The 16,858-nt window shown below is 47.3% G+C and overlaps 1 protein-coding gene across 3 annotated transcripts in view; it reads left to right on the forward strand.

Moving 5' to 3' along the window:
* SULF2 (sulfatase 2) overlaps nucleotides 1-16,858 on the forward strand; it is a 147,075-nt gene that overhangs the window by 92,925 nt on the left and 37,292 nt on the right. For all 3 annotated transcript variants that reach the window (XM_043989120.1, XM_043989118.1, XM_043989121.1), the window contains exon 5: nucleotides 7,852-8,021. In XM_043989120.1, coding sequence (XP_043845055.1) covers nucleotides 7,852-8,021 — 170 coding nt within the window. The remainder of the gene's footprint in view (nucleotides 1-7,851; nucleotides 8,022-16,858) is intronic.

Genomic DNA, 16,858 nt, shown 5'->3' on the forward strand with positions numbered 1-16,858 from the left:
AGATGACTGGACAACAACAGTAAATGCTTCTTTACTTGAATAAAGATATAGCCATTAGTGTAGTTGGAAAAGAGCAGTGGAGTCAGAAAACTTGCATTCAAGTCCTCTCTAACCATCTGTGTGACCTTGAGCCAATTTCTTGACCTCTTAGTTCTTCAACTTCTTCTTCTAAAAATAGGGTTAATAATAGTAATAGCTGTCTTTTTCTATAAAAAGAACCAGAGGAAGGCCTTTGACTCATTGGGTCATTCATGCCAAGACATAGCCAAGAATCCCTTGGACACAACAGCCAGCCAGATGGCATTGAGCACTAGTGGGTGGCATGCCAGCACCAAGGAATTCACAGTGCCACCAGAGTACTGAAGTTGAATGCCTGCCCTGCCTACTTGACTACCAGGGGTTGCTTTGTAAACTCCTAAGTACGATGTAAACTTGAAGGGCACAGCATCATTAGTGTGTTAACTGCCCACCTCCCCCCAGAAAAGTCCAGAATTTCTTCCCTATGTATTACTCACCTGCTGACAGGTTAACAAAGTGCTCTTCTGACAGCAGCTGCAGAAAACAGGTGAAGTAGATATTGTTATCCCCATTTTGCAGATGGGCAAATTTTGGCTTCAGGATTTTCTGGGACTTGTCACCTAGCTAGTGAGACAGGATTCATTGACACCCAGGTCTGTGCTCCTTCCATGACATCCCAGTAGCCCCTCTACTCCTCAATAGATGGTTTCATGCCCAGCCTTTTTCTGCTGATGTGGCACTTGCCTTTAGACCCTTCAACAACAGATTCATAGCCTATCATTGAGTTGATCCTTAGATTCTTTCCAGCTTGATCTCACCCATCAGTTCCAGCTCCACTGCCATACCTTTTGAGAGAGCTCCCAGGATCACCTCCAAGTCATGGGGAGGCATCAGAGAAGTGGAGGCTTTTTATACAAATAATGATGGAGAGGAAGCCTGATATACTGGATAGAGAGCTGGCCTCGGGGTCAGGAAGACCCAGGTCCCAAGTCTCACCTTTGATGAGCACTGGCTGTGTGACCCTGGGCAGGTCACTCTCTGAGCACCCGGAAGGCTCTCCAAGACTCCAAGTCACAGAGCAGAGGCAGTGGGCATTGTTAGAGAGAGCATCCTCTCGTTGGGAATTTCCTGCACCAAGACAATCATAGATCCAGACTATAAGAGAAAGATGTCAGCAATGGTAAGAGCTGGAGGAAAGAAGGGCATGCCCAAAAGGTGAATGCCAGGAGAACACTGAGAGCATACCCCTGCTTAGGACTGGGGGAATATCCCAGGAAGCTAAGTATAGGACATGGGGAGCAGGTCGCTGATATCCATGAGAATGCTTGGAAAAAGCATGTCTATCAGTTGCTTAGTGAGGCCCGCTAACCCATAAGGGAAGATCCAGGTTTCTGAAGGTAAGATTGTCAACCTAATGTACTTTTTTTCTTTTGGAACCAAGAGGTAGGTGGTGTGGGGCAGCTAGGTGGCGCAGTGGATAGAGCACCGGCCCTGAAGTCAGGAGGACCTGAGTTCAAATCCGGCCTCAGACACTTAACACTTACTAGCTGTGTGACCCTGGACAAGTCACTTAACCCTAACTGCCTCACTAAAAAAAAAAAAAAAAAAAGAGGTAGGTGGTGGAGGGCAGAGAGTAGATTCCATTGCTGGAATAGTTAGGATTATGCTACTGGCTTCCCAAGCAGAAGAATAACTCGGTCCCAAGACTGGGAGTCTGGCGGGGACCCTGAGAATCATGCCCCTTCCCCCAGTACAGCCAGGAGAGCTTTGGGTAGTCTGTCTTAGGGATCAGAACCAACCCAGTTTCTAGGGACAAGAAAGGATATAGAGACCCCAGGAGCAACATGGCTGCTTTAGAGAAGCTGATGACATTTATTTCTGAACCCAGGGCCCAAACTCCCATAGCAACTGGTTTATTCATTGCTTCAGAAATAGCTCTGCAGCCCTGGGGTGGGAGGGGTGCTAGGAGGCCAGTCTCAGGCTCTGCAGCCCGGAGCATCCAGGAAAGATACAGTACAGCCTGGGTTTGATGTCACTGACTCCATTTTTGGCCCACGCTTCGCTCTCCTTCCTGAGGGCTCTTAGCATTTCTCCTGCTGGCAGGGCTCCTTAGCAAGGACCACATTTACTCGGAACAAAATGCATTCGCTTGCTTGCAGCCACAAGCTAGCAATTTCCTCAAACGGGTTGTAGCGCCTCCTGATTTATTGATGGAGATAAATTATTGATGGGGGATGCTCATTAGGGGGAAGGGGGCACAGCAAGAAGGCAGCAAGGCTCTGGGAAGGGGGAGCAGCATAGACCTAGAGATACTGAGATTCTACTCGTCCGCTGTAACACTGGGGAATCATTTCAAACCAATGCTTCCATCACCTTGAATTTTCCTCTGATTGCATCACATCTAGGTGCAGGGCCAGTCAGTCCAGTGAGGGAGAGCACTGGGCTCATGAAGCCGAATTCAGAGGCCTGGGTCCACTCTGACCTCTGACCCTATCTGAATGACTTCAGACAATTCACTCAATCTCCCTAGGTCTGTTCCTTCCTCTGTAAAATGAAGTTAGACTAGTCAGCCCCCAAGGTCCCTTCCAGCCTCGGGCTTGTGATCCTTCTGTCCCACAGCTGCAGTGCCCAAGGGTACCGGTCACCCTTCTCATCCGTTGTGCCTGATCAGTAGAAGTTGTTGATTTGTTTTCAAGCTCCAGATTCTTGTAACTGGCCATGTGACCGTGTGACCTTGAGAAGGTCTCTTCCTGCTCTCTAGAACTCATTTTTTTCATCTATAAAATGAGGATGTTAGACAAGATGAAGTCTGAGGGCCTTTCCACCTCCAAGGCCCTTCCCTGCTCAGGTATTCTATATCCTGTCAATCAATAAGCATTGATTAAGCCCCTTCTGAATGCCAGGCACAGTGTCTAGGCACGGGGACACGACTACAAAGGATGAAACAATGTCCCTTCTCGAGGAGATTGCTTCCATTCCCAGCAGCCCCGCCAGCATTTATGGTATCTCTATCCAGTCTCCACTCTCCTGGAGCCGCCTGCCTTGCTTGTCTGCCTTCTGCTTGGCCTTGTGCTTTCTGATTGGCTCCGAAGCGGCCATTTGTGCCTTCTCCCTCCCCCCCCCCCCCAGCCCTGCACCAGGCAAAAGTTCAGAAGTACCCTTGGTAAAAATCATGAGCTTCTCACACCGGAATCACATTTTTATTCTCCGTGGCAAGTATTGTATCCCCCCAGAGAAAAACAAATTAAAATAAATTCACTTTGCCAACAACAGCTCAGGAGCAGCAGTAAATAATTCACCTTGATCATTTCCCCTTCATGCCCAAGGCCTCCTTCAGTTTGACTGTAAAACAAACCTTAGACTAGTGAGGGCAGGGTTATGTGTATTCTAGGTGCAGGATAGAAAGAGCCCTGCCCATAGGGCAGCAAGGTGGTGCAATGGAGAGTGCTGGGCCTGGAGGTAGAAAGACCCGAGTTCACATCCAACCTCATGCACTGACTAGCTATGTAACAGTAGGCCAGGCCCTTAACTGCTGCTTGCCTCAGTTTCCCCAACTGTAAAATGGAGATAATAATAACATGTGCAGTGTAGGGTTGCTGTGAGGATCACATGAAGTATTTGTAAAAGCGCTCAGCACAGGGCCTGGTACATGGTAGAAGCCATAGAACTTCTCCTTCTGGGGCAGCTGGGTGGTAAGGTGGATAAAGCACTGGCCCTGGATTCAGGAGGACCTGAGTTCAAATCTAGATTCAGACACTTGACATTTACTAGCTGTGTGACCCTGGGCAAGTCACTTAACCCTCATTGCTCCACCAAAAACAAAACAAAAAAATGCTCCTTCCCTTCCCCGTCCTGAAACTGAGATGGCTCAATGCCACTGATTTCCCAGTGTGTCTTTAGGGAAGCCACTCCCCACTCTCACAAGAGCTATTCATACTCATCAACTTTCTGGCTCTAAATGACTGTCATTCTGTATGCCTTGGGAAGAGACTGTACCCAGAACCCCAACTGACCATCTTGCAAGGGACAGTCATGAGGGGATGAGGCAGAAGTTCTAATAGGTCTCAGTGTAGACATCTTCCACTCAAGGGGGAAAAAACCCTCTAAGACCCCAGCCAGCCAGGATGTAAGTAGCAATATCTCTGTGTACAGAGAGTCATTTCATAATGGTGATAACCTCCATCCCATTACATTAAGGTTGACAAAACACATTCATTCTTCCTGGCAACCCTATGGAGGTGTATGGTGCGTGGTGCTATTATCCCCATTTCACAGATGGGGATTCTGAGGCTAATAGGTTTAGGGATCAAGGTCACATAGCTATTACAGAATCAGGATTCAGACCCAGACTCTCTTTTTCCTACAGCAAGATGCCTGATCTAATTCTTGTCTTTCTGGATGTCCTTCCACCATGCTGTGCACATAGTAGGTCCTCGTCCCCTATGTCAATGGGGGGAGGGGATTAACTAAAACCAGGACTAGTTCTTCTTGAACCTGAGCAGAAGGATGTAACACACATACCCCCTCCCAAACACTAGTCCTAACCACCATTTTGACCAGAATCCCTCTCTGCTTCTCCTGGGTAATAAATGCCCTGCTTGCCACACCCTCTGTAGAGCTCAGCCTCTGGACCCAGCAGAAGCCGTGCATGTTCATCGTGTTCATTGCTGACTGCTTGACTTGTATGGCAGATTCCATCCCCTCCCCTGGTAGTTCACCTGCCTGCACCATTGTACAAGCTTCATCCCTCACCGCCCACATTACATTGGCTGCTGTTGTCCAAGTCTCATCAATCTGGACCTTTCCCTAATTACCAGAGCGGCCCTAGGCTGGCACCTTGCAGACAGCTAACGATCCCGGAGATAATGAGCCTCAGAGTCAGTGGGTAAACCTGTCTGTAACCGGGGAAACATCCCTCACTGCTATGCAAAGTGAGGTGAGGGTTGGGGTAGGTTGGGTAGGGCTGTCTCAGAGAGCTTCCCCAGCTTCCTAGGCCAACAAGTGAAAATGCAACGCAAGGTCCCTCATCCTCTAACACAAAGGATCACTGTATCTCAAATGCAGTACCTGAAAGGACCCTCAGAGGTCATCTAGTCCAGTCTCCTCATTTTACAGACGAGAAAACTGAGGCCAAAAGAGAGGAAGGGACCCACGCAAAGTCACACAGGTGGTAGATAGAGCGGCCAATTAAATCAAAGAACAACAACAACAAAAAAAAACCCAAGAAATTGAGTGAGCCTTCATGCAGGACTTTCTCATCTTAGATACTTTTCCAAAATTTCCAGAGAAGTACATAGAATAGCCGCTCTTCATTTTCATGGTAGGGTTCTAGCTCACATTTCTACGGTACTTTTATTTTACCCAGATTTTCCCCCCAGCCTCAGTCCCGTCATCTGTAAAACAGAAATAACACAGGGTTATGATTCTATCATTATTATTACTACCTCACAGGGTGGTTGGAGGTACTCATTTCCCCTCTCATAGTAAGCCGTACATACAAGTATGATCAGCCCCTCCTTACGGATGAGGAAATTAGCTTAGATAAAGCAGAATGGGACTCAGTCCCCCATCCCAAATTAATCTTGTTGCACTTGCTCCCTTTTTTTGTGATTCAGTAGAGACAGCTAGCTGTGTGACCCTGGGCAAGTCACTTAACCCCAATTGCCTCACTAAAAAAAAAAAAAACTCAGTAGAGACAGCAAACAGCACAGGGCCTCAATGAGTTGTCTTCAAGTTAATATGCAATTCATAGGATTTAGAGGGGGTAGAGAATTTAGGGATCCCATAGCCCAACCCCCTTGTTTCACAAATGAAGAAACAGGCCCTGAGAAGAGACGGAAATTGGTTGATATCACAAGGGTATTAAAGAGGAAAGCCAGGATTCCAACCCAGGTCCCTTTCCTTCCACCATTATGTCTCCCAAGAGCCTTATCTGACATTCCCTTCTTCCTCACCACCCTTCCTCTGCATATTCTCTCTCTCTCTCTCTCCCTGTCCCTCCCCCTCTCCCTCCCTCTCTCTCTCTCCACTTTCCCCTGCCCCTCCCCCCTCCCTTTCTCTCTCTCTGTCCATGTCTCTTGCTCTCTTCCCCCCTCTCTCCCTCCTTCCTTCTCTCCCCCTCCCTCTTCTTCCCCATCCCTCCCTCTCTCACCCTCTCCCTCCCTTTCTCTCTCTTTCCATCTCTCTCATTCTCTTCCCCCTTCCTCCCCTCCCTCCCTCCTTCCCTCTCTCCCTCTCTCCATCTCTCTGTCTCTCTGTATCCAGCTTGTAACAACAGTCCACAGAAGTCCACCATAGAAGCCAGCATGTGCCCAGAGTAGCATGGCTCCCTTTTCCAGCCGTGGCATTTCTTGGTTTGATTGTTTTTCTGAATCTCCCTCTTTCTCTCCCCGTTGCCTAGTCACACCAGCCCAGTTCTAGCTCTTCGCTGCTCTGTGGGGGTCTCCTGACAGCAGCGGTAGTGGAAGCCACCGCCAATGCAGCGAGCCAGTGCTAGGCCTCCCTCCCTGATTACCATTCGGATTGAATGGGAATTGATCCACTGGTTGTTGAAACATCAGCTTATCTCTCCCTCCAGCCCTTCATTCCTAGGCAGCTGAATCCTCCAGTGGAGCATGAAGCAGGTTTTCCATCATGCCTTTAGGAAGCCTTTGGGTTTTGTGTCACATTTCTCACACATCAAGAGAGAAGAAAATCCCTCATATAAAATCCTGAGGCTAAGGAGGTCACCTTTCTACCCCCTTGCCTCCAGCCTGTCCACCAGATATGGCCGAGAACAGGAATGTCTACAGACCCCTAAGATAATAACCCCTCCTGCTCTGCCCGTGCGAGATCTCCCATGCATCTTCCTCACTTCCTTCCTGTTTCTGTAAGTGTACAGGCTGGGTTAGGATCAAACACAGAGTAGGATGGGACCTTAGAAGTCATCTAGTTCAACTCCATCATTTTACAGAGGAGGAAACTGAGGCCCAGAATGTTAAATGACTGGCCCAAAGTTGAGTCACTAGTAAGTATCTGAGGCCAGCACCCTCTAGCTCCACTTTGGCATGTCATGGTATGCTTAAGAAGCTGGTAAAGAAAACTTGGGGGAAAATAAGGAAAGAAATAGCATTTATTAAGCTCCTAGTATGTAGCAGACACTGTGCTAAGAGCTCTACAAATATATTTTCTTTGCAACAACTTTTGAGGTAGGTGCTGTGATTATCCCCTTTTAATAGTTGAGGAAACTGAGGCAAATGGAGGCTAAGGGATTTGCCTGGGTCACAAAGCTACTTAGTGCCTGAGACTGGGTTCAAATTCAAGTCTTCCCTGATACCAGGCCCAGCACTCTATCCTCTGTGCCACCAATCTGCTAAAAGGGAAAGTGTAATACCTGCCTTTGGGTTGTTATGTGGAGTGGAATTTGCAGAGGCAGATTTCACTTCAGCTTAAGGAAAAGCTTCCAAACCATTGGAGCCATCCCAAGGTGAAATGGGCTACCTTGGGAGGTGGCAAGTTCCTCCTCATTACTTGTTGGATTGTTGTGAATTCCTGTACCAGTACAAATTGGACTAGATTCCCTCTTAAGGTCCCTTCCAACTCTGATAATCTGTGCTAAGGATCCTTTGTCTCCCCAATGCCTCTGTTGTTTGGAGTACCCTTGCAAATGTTTTCTCTTTTTTCTTTTTGAGGTTAAGTGACTTATCCAGGGTCTCACAGCTAGGAAATATCTGGGACCAGATTTGAACTCAGTCCCAGGTCCAATGTGCCATCCGCTGTACCACCTAGCTAGCTGCCCCTAATTTCTCTTTTTTTCTTCCCTTTCCCCTAACCCCTGTTTTGTCTCCCCTTCAGGATTACCTCACGGATCTGATCACCAACGACAGCGTGAGCTTCTTTCGAACCTCCAAGAAGATGTATCCACACAGGCCGGTCCTGATGGTCATCAGCCATGCTGCTCCTCATGGCCCCGAGGACTCCGCCCCCCAGTATTCTCAGCTCTTCCCCAATGCCTCCCAGCACATGTAAGGTCAAGTTCCCCTGTAGCCAGAGGATGGTCAGAGACCTAATTAATCCTCAGGGGAAGCTAGTCTGGGTTTGTTTTTGTGTTGTTGGCTTGTTGTTGTTTTTTTTAGAAAGACGAAAATGTACACCATTTGCCTAACTGATTGAGAGTGGCAAGGACAGGGCAATTTGGAGATGGCATGAATATTCAGGGGCTTTAATTTTCATTAAAATCAGAATGTATTTCTCCCTTTCCATAATTGCTTTTAGATGAAGCTCAGAGTGGCGCTGAGCTGATAAGTGCTGTGTGTTAACCTCCTGCTCTCCTGGTCTTTGGGGAGGAGTTGGGAGCTGCATTTGATGGAGGAAGAGAAAGCAGCCCCCAGTGCAGTGGTTGCCGTGGTTCAGCCTTGGATCCTGTCCCACTGCTTCCACACGACAGGCCAAATCTCCCAGACTCGCCGGCCAGACTCCTGCCTCACTCCCATGATGCACAGGGGCAAATATGCACCCAGTAGCCAAATCGGAGAGTCCAAACCCAGCCTGGCTTCTAGATAATCATGACAGCAACTCCCATTTCTATAGCACTATAAAGGTAACAAAGTGTTTAATCAAGAGCAGCCCCATGAGGCAGAAAGATAAAACTGGGGCTCAGCTACAGTGTCATACTTAGGGTCAGTAAGTGTCAGCACCAGGATTTGAACCCAGGTCCCTTGATTCAAAGCCAGGCCTTCTTTCCACCCTGCTGTGGCGTCTGTGCTGTAAGAAGCCAAGAAAGCATGTGTTCATTCTATGACTTCTCTGCAGCTTTCAAAAGGGTGCAGTTCTCACCCCAAAGCAGCCAGGTATTTCATGTTTAAATTGTTTGACATCTCCTGCTCATTTATTTCCCTTTTGAAATGAAAATTACAGAAATTCAAAATGAGCAGTGCCTGATATTACTTACACATACAATCAACCTTCGCCTTATTAGGAGTGTATTTGGAAGGCACTCTTATCTCTAAGGTATAATCATCTGCAAAACAAAAAGAAGTCCTACCGCTGGGCCTTTTAAGGATGACAGTCAGAGGTGGGGAGGAGGGAGTGGGAAGGGTCTGACTGCCTGCATCTTCTCTAGCATCCATCAAGCCTGCAGCCACAGCCCGGCCTGTTCAGGAGTCTGACAGTGACTGGTGTTGGGCAATGCACTCCTCCCAAACTGAGCTGGGCAAATGTTTAAGCACCAACTGGATGCAGAGCGCTGAGCTGGATGAGCACTACAGAAGTTAAATAAGAAGCAGATTGTTATTCTGCAGCTAGGGCTAGAGGCCAGCCCCCTAATTTTATGGATGGGGAATCCCAAAGAAGGGAACGATTATTTATTTAGTACCTACTGTGTACCAGGCACTTACCCTGATTAGACCTTTACAGATATTAGCTCACTTGATTGCATTTACATCCCCCCCTCAGAGGGGATGCAATTATTATCCCCATTTTGCAATTGAGGAAACTGAGGCAGACAAAAGTGAAGTGACTTGCCCAGGGTGACATAGCCAGCAGGTGCCTAAGGGCAGATTCTAGACTCAAGTCTGCCTGACTCCAAGTCCAGCACTCTATCCACTGCATTGCCTGGCTGCCTCTAAGGAGGATCAAAGACAGTGATTTTCCCATTATCACACAGGTAACATCAAAGCCAGGATTTGAACCCAACAGGGTCCTCTTGACTCCAAAGCCTGTGTTCTTTTTCAAGGTGCCACAATGTTGAAGTCTGGGTCTCAAAGCTCAAGATGATTACATTCTAGTGGGGGTCTCCCATAAATACTTACCACATGTGAACAGGCATTCACACACACACACACACACACACACACACACCCCTAGAATACAAAATAGAATATCATAAGGAAGATTCAGAGTTCCTGAGGAATTCAGAGAAGAGAGAGATCACTTCCAACTGGGAGAATCAGGTTCTTTGAAGAAAATGGCTTCAGAGAAAAGCCTGGAAGGAAGAGATGGATTTCAACAGGTTGGGGCAGGGCTAGGTAGGTTGGAGAGAAGAGGGGCATTGCAAGCACAGGAAATAGTACGGAGGCGGGAGAGCACAGCACATGCTTGTCAAGGACTACATTTTAGCCAATGGATCGAAGAGTATGGGATCAGTTTAGAATGGTCAGGTAGGCTCACGTTATCAAGGACCTTGAACAGCAGGTTAAGAAGTTTGGGCTTTATTCTAGAGGTAATGGGAAGCCACTGAACAGTGATGAGCAGAAGAGATATGATTGGAGCTGTACTCTAGAAAGATGAGTCTGGCAGTATGGGGTGACTTGGAAGTCAGGAGAGAATGGAAGCAGGAAACACTACTAGTCCAGAAGTGGTAATGGGGGTCTGGAGTAAGAAGAAGCCAGTGGGATTAGAATAAAGACACAGATGTGAACAGATATTGGTGGCAAAATCAACAGGCGATGACCCTCCTTGTCACATGACTCATTCACCTGCTTCGGTTTCCCTTTAAAATGTGCCTGGAATGGGGCAGCTAGGTGGCGCAGTGGATAGAGCACCGGCCCTGGATTCAGGAGGACCTGAGTTCAAATCTGGCCTCAGTCACTTAACACTTACTAGCTGTGTGACCCTGGGCAAGTCACTTAATCCCAATTGCCACACACAGACACACACAAAAAAAAATGTGACTGGAATAATAGAGAAGTAATATTTTGCTGTGGAAAGAACGCTGGATTTGGAAACAGAAACTGGGTTCAAATCCTGGTTCTGTCACTTAACTGTATAACATTTGGCAAGTCACTTAATCTTCCTAGGCCTCAGCTTTCTCATCTGTAAAATGGAAAGATAGGACTAAATGATCTCTGAAATCCCAACTTAAATAGTGCAGTTCGACGTGAGTTTCCTTAGACCATCTTTCCTCACACAGACCCGACCCACCCTTTTTTCAGGGACCCAGTCCTAAGATTGGCCCCAGATCTTAGGTGCTGCTCCTCAGGTGGGCATTAATGATGATGGCTTCATCACTCTCTGGCCTCATGGGAGGCAGGCTGTTGGTGGTGGTGTTGGTGGTGATCTGCTAACACACCTGGCAGGGGCCTTGATTGGCTTCCACTAGGGGAAACTTTGAGATCAACGTTCCAAAACCACCTGTGAAAATGATGCTAGTGGTGAGAAGGGCTGACATTTATGAGGTGTTTTAAAGTTTACAAATATCTGTACAGATATCATCTGACTCAGTCCTCACAACAGCCCTGTGATGTAGGTAGTGGTATTATTCTCCTCCTTTTCCCAGATGGGGAAACTGAGGTAGAGAGAATGTTGAAGCAACTTTCACAGGATCACAAAGCTTGGCAAGTGTCTGAGGCAGAATCTGAACTTGGTTCTTCCTGACCCCCAAGTCCAGCATTCTATCCACTCCACATGAGTACCCAGACATCCACATTGAGGATGCCTTGCTGGACACTCAGGAAGTTCACCAGGCAGTTCTCTGTTCAGAAGACCCTTTCTTCGAGTCCCTCTAGCTTCAAGACCAAGCCTCTCTTTCAAATCTTTGTCTTGGAGAAGGAAGGTAGGAAGGACAACAAAATCCCAAAAGGAACCCATTGTGTTTGCATGTCTCTTTCCTCTTTCTGACCCCGCCAGGTTCAGAGAGGGGAACACACAGCCAGCCCAGATCCATGCTTACCCCTTCCTTCCAGTTCCTAATCAGTCAACGCTGCTAATGGCAGTGGTCAGTGGCTACTCAAAGATGGCAGAGAGAGAAGAGGCCCCATTAGAACCATAGGCCGTGACATTTGCCTTTCCGCCAAACTTTGCTTTAAAAAATTTCGCTGGGTGTGGGGAGGGCTGGGGCCTTGCCTCAGGAAGTTCTTCCCACCTTGGGTTGGCGATAAGACAATGAATGTGTTGGGCATGAGAGGGTGGCGTTTCCAGCAATCAAAGGGAACCCGTGGGCTAAGGTTGGATTTAGCGACAGGAGTCTCCAATCCACTGAGGAGTCACAAAGCAAAGTCCAGAAGGAGTCAGCCCAGTATTGTGATTCATCGTGGGCATTACATAGCAACAGTTTCCATCGCCGTCAGCGTGTTCAGAGCTGTAATGTGATTATTCCAGCCATGAGAACGTGCTGATATTCAAGAGGCTATTAAGGTATCAGAGAAGAAAAGAAGGCATTTTTTCCTCTGAGCAAGGCCTTACCCCCTCCCCCTCCTTCGCCCCACTCCCCTTGGCCTCCCATGTCTGCTCAGGGCTGGCTTTGAAAAGCCTCCCCCACTCTGGCTTGCTGAAATCCAGACACTGTTTTCTAATTGGTTGAGGATGTGTGGGAGAACCGAGAAGGTGGCAGGACCTGTGTACCTCAGCCCCAGCTCATGTGGGGGTGTTTCTGTAGCAGAAGCTTTTCCTCTGTAGATCAGAGACAAAGTTTGGTATGATGGAAGGAGCCCAGGCGTGGACTCAGGAGACCAGAGGTCAAGTCCCAGAAGTCAAACCCGAGCTTTTATTAGTTATGTGATTATTAATAGGTCACTTTTTCCCCTTCTGAGCCTCAGTTTCCCTACCTGTAAAATTAAGAAACTGAAAGTGTAGAAAGCCTACCTTCTTTGATGCTGGATTTTGCCTAGGTCTGGCCCCAGAGGCTGGGTGGAAATAACACTGTTCCTGGAGTCCTAGGCTCTAGGTTCAGATCTCACCTGGGATGCTTACTACTTGTGTGACTTTGGGGAAGACACCTAACATCCCTGAGCCTCAGTTTCCTTATCTGTAAAATAAGGGAGATGTGCTTGAATGGCCTCTGAGCTCCCTTTCTGCCCTAATTGTTATGATGTCATGAACCGCCCCCCCCCAGGGCAATAATACCTTCCATTCCTATAACTTTGGGGGGGGGCGGGGCAATGAGGGTTAAGTGACTTGCCCAGGGTCACACAGCTAGTAAGTGTCAAGTGGCTGGGGCTGGATTTGAACTCACATCCTCCTGAATCCAGGGCCCATGCTTCATCCACTGTGCCACCTAGCTGCCCCAGCCATTTCTATAACATTTAAAACTTTTTCTGTAACATTTTAAAGCACCTTCTTTTCTCTACTGCAATAACCAGGCAGGAAGTAGGCAGGATACATGTTATCTCAGTTTTACAGATGAGGGAACTGAGGATCCAAGAAATGAAGAGCCTTTACCCAAAGTATCCAAGCAGGGCCCTGGCTCTGGCCAAATCCAGCTTTCCTTCCACTCTGCCAAATGGACTGTCTCCAAGTCCAACACCCCCCAGCTCCACAGTGGTGTGGCGTGGTATCCAATCAGTTCAAGAAACTGGAAGAGAAGGCTTAGGGGGAAAGAAGGAAGAAAACACACATTTATGAAGTGCCTGCTATATACCAAACAATCTTAGTGGGATTTGATGATTCTTAGACCTTTGGGGCGATGAGGTCCAGGGGCAGGGCCAGTAGCATTTCCTGGGGTTAGAGTCACCCAGAGAAGTGCCCATGGAGCTCCTTCATTGGCGACATGACTAAGACATAAACATAGAGTAATGTGAAGTTGGGGGGAAAAGTGAGGTACCAAACAAAAGACTAGGGAGTATCAAGGAGAGGAGAGATTTCTTCAGGTGGTGTTATGTCATTTTTCAGTCGCGTGAGACTCATCATGACCCCATTTGGGGTCTTCTTAAGCAAAGGTACTGGAGCAGTTTGCCATTTCCTTCTCCATCTCATTTTACAGATGAGGAAACTGAGGCAAACAGGGTTAAGTGATTTGTTCAGGGTCACACAGCTAGAAAATATCTGAGGCCAGGTTTGAACTCAGGAAAATGAGTCTTCCTGACCCTACCTGGCACTGTATCCACTGCACCACCTCGCTGCTTCTTCTTCAGGTGTTAGGGCATAGATGAACAAGAGCTCCAAGGGAATCAGGGCAGGCTTCGTGGAAGTGGTAGTTACTGAAGGCAGGCCCTGAAGAGAGATAGGTGGTGCAGGAAAGATAGATCACTGGAATGCCTGAGTTCAAATGTAACCTCACTAGCTATGTACCCTGGGAAGGTCCCTCAGCCTCCATTTCCTCACCCATAAAACAGGAATAATAAAACCTACCTCCCAGGATTGATCCAGGAGGATCAAAGGAAATAAATTTGTAAAGAGCTTTGCAAAGCTTAGAGCTAGAAGAAGTAGTAGTAGTAGTAGTAGTAGTAGTAGTAGTAGTAGTAGTAGTAGTAGTAGTAGTAGTAGTAGTAGTAGTAGTAATAATAATACTGAAGGTTGGGTTGTATTTCAACAGGTGTTAATGGAAATGACAGGGAATGACATAAGAGCTGTATTTTCAGGAGATGACTAGGAGGTGGCAGATTCAGGATGGATTGGAGGGGGAAGAGACTGGAAAGGAATCTGCTGATAACTTCAACAACTATTTATTAAATACCTGCTGTGTGCTTAGCATTAGGGGAAATAGAGAAATAAATCACACAGACTCCCTTCCTTACAGAGCTCCTGCTTGGGCAGGAGGGCTTGATAAATGCTTGTTGATCGATTGTCCAACGTGTACACAAATACCTATAATACACAAGGATTTGGAAGTGATTAAGGGAGGTGTAAACAAAGCCCTGTGGTCCAATTCAGATCTGCATTGCCTTACCCCTGGGGTGATTGTCAAAGCTCATCAAACAGGCTAAAATAAAAACCATGTTAACAGCCTGTGTCTAGAGTAACGTTATGAGGTTTACAAAGCACTTTGCTCACAGCAGCCCTCTAAGGTAGGAAACTTATGTGAGGTGATCTCCCATTCTTCAAGTGAGGAACCTGAGGCTCAGAGGAAGGGGGGGATCATGTAGTTTGTTCGGTCGTATTCAACTTCATGACCTTATTTGGGGTTTTCTTGGCAGAGATACTCCAGATCATTTTACAGATGAGGAAACTGAGGCAAACAGGGGTAAGTGACTTGTCCAGGGTCACACAGCTAGTGTCAAGTGTCTGAGGTCAGATTTGAACTCAGGTCCTCCTGAATCCAGGACTGGTGCTTTATCCATTGCGCTACCTAGTTGCCCCTGAGAAGATACTATCATTAAGGGGGGGCCAGGAAAGGCTTCTTTTAGAAAATACAAGGGGCAGCTAGGTGGTGCAGTGGATAGAGCACCGGCCCTGGAGTCAGAACAGCAAAGAGTCCAGTGTCATTGAATTACAGAGTACCTCATGGTAAGGCATAAGGGGACTGGAAAGGTAGGAAGAAACTAGGTTATAAAGGGCTTCCAAAGACAAAGAATTTTATATTTGAACCTGGAGGTACTGGAATCTATTGAATAGGGAGGTGGCACGGTCAGAGCTGTATTTTAAGAATATTGATTTGGTAGCTGAGTGGAAGATGGATTGGAGTGGGAGGTGGTGGAGGGAGGAAATAAGCCTTTATGAAGCACCTACTATGGACCAGGCACTGTGAAAAGCACTTTATAAATATCTTATTTGATCCCAACAGCAACCTGAGGAGGTAGGTGCTATTATCTCCATTTTATAGCTGAAGAAACTGAGGCAGACTGAGGTTAAGTGACTTGCCCAGGGTCACACAGCTAGTGTCTTAGTTCAGATTTGAACCTAGGTCTTCCTGACTCCAGGCCACCTTGCTGCCTCTGAGTTGGGAGAGATGAGTCAGGGAGACCAACCAGCAGGCTATTACAGTAGTCCAAGCATGAGGTGATAAGGGCCTGCAGCAATGTCAGAGGAGAGAAGGTCCTGAAGAGCCAAATAGAGGGTTGTAATTTTAGTCCTGGAGGTAACAGGGAGCCAGTGAAGTTCACTGAGTAGGGAAGTTCCATGGTCAGTCCTGCCAGCAGAGTGTAAGCCTTTGGAGCCACAAGGGGACAGGGAGGAGAGCGAATGTAGAGGCAGGTATAGAAGCATACTGAATGATTGGGGGATGCTGCCTGCTAAGATAGGAGCCATTTCTCTCCAGGTTACAGAGAATAGCACTGGCCCAACAATGAGTATGTGGGGACCGTGCTCTCTAATGCAGAGTAGCTTGATATAAAAAGAAGAGTTAGGGGTCAGGACAGCCAGGTTCTAGTCCTCCCCCCCCCCCCCCGAACGAGGCCATGAACCAGCGACATCAGTTTGGCAAGTCTTCTCAGAGAAGTGGTTTTCTCAGGTATAAGTGAGGAGTTGGTCTGTGTCAGGGATTCTTAACTTGAGTTCTGTGAATTTGGACCTTTTAACATCTAGGTAACTATTTCAATAGAATTGGTTTTCTTTGTCATCTGTATTTTATGCATCTAAAAACATCCTGAGAAGGGATCCATGGAGGAGCAGAGAGGAAAGGACTAAAACAAAAGGTTAAGAACCCTGGGTCTGGGTGATCTCAAGAGGCAGCTAGGTGGCCCAGTGGTTAGAGCACTGACCTCAGGAAGTTAGTAGCAAGACAAGAAGTAAAAACCACTATGAGGAGTGTCAGTAGAGTAAAGAGGACCTGAGTAGCTCTGTGATTCTAGGCAAGTCACAGCCTCTCTGGGCCTCCATTTCTTCATCTGTAAAATGAAGGGGTGGGACTTGGCAGCTTCCAAGGTCTGATCATATGACCTTTGAAGTCTCTTTCAGCCCTAATGTTCAACATTCTTAGGTCCCTCCCAACTCTGACATTCAACATGATCATAGACTTAGGCCTGCTCTTCCATCTCTTCTATTTTACAAATGAGAAAACCAAGTCTTGGGAAGGTTAAGGAGCTTGTCCAAGTCAGTCATCCAGGTAACAAGCATTCAGGTAATAAGTGGAAGACCTGAGATTTGAACCCAGGTCCCTGGACTGCCTCCCTTTTTCTGAGGTCTCTTTCACCCCTTACATTCCATGTCCTAAGGCTTCTTCAGGCTCTAGCATTCTATAGCTCCATGAGATTTGTTTTGCTTGACTAGT

The sequence above is a fragment of the Dromiciops gliroides genome, chromosome 2 (genome assembly GCF_019393635.1).
Source record: "Dromiciops gliroides isolate mDroGli1 chromosome 2, mDroGli1.pri, whole genome shotgun sequence".
In the NCBI taxonomy this organism is placed as follows: domain Eukaryota; kingdom Metazoa; phylum Chordata; class Mammalia; order Microbiotheria; family Microbiotheriidae; genus Dromiciops; species Dromiciops gliroides.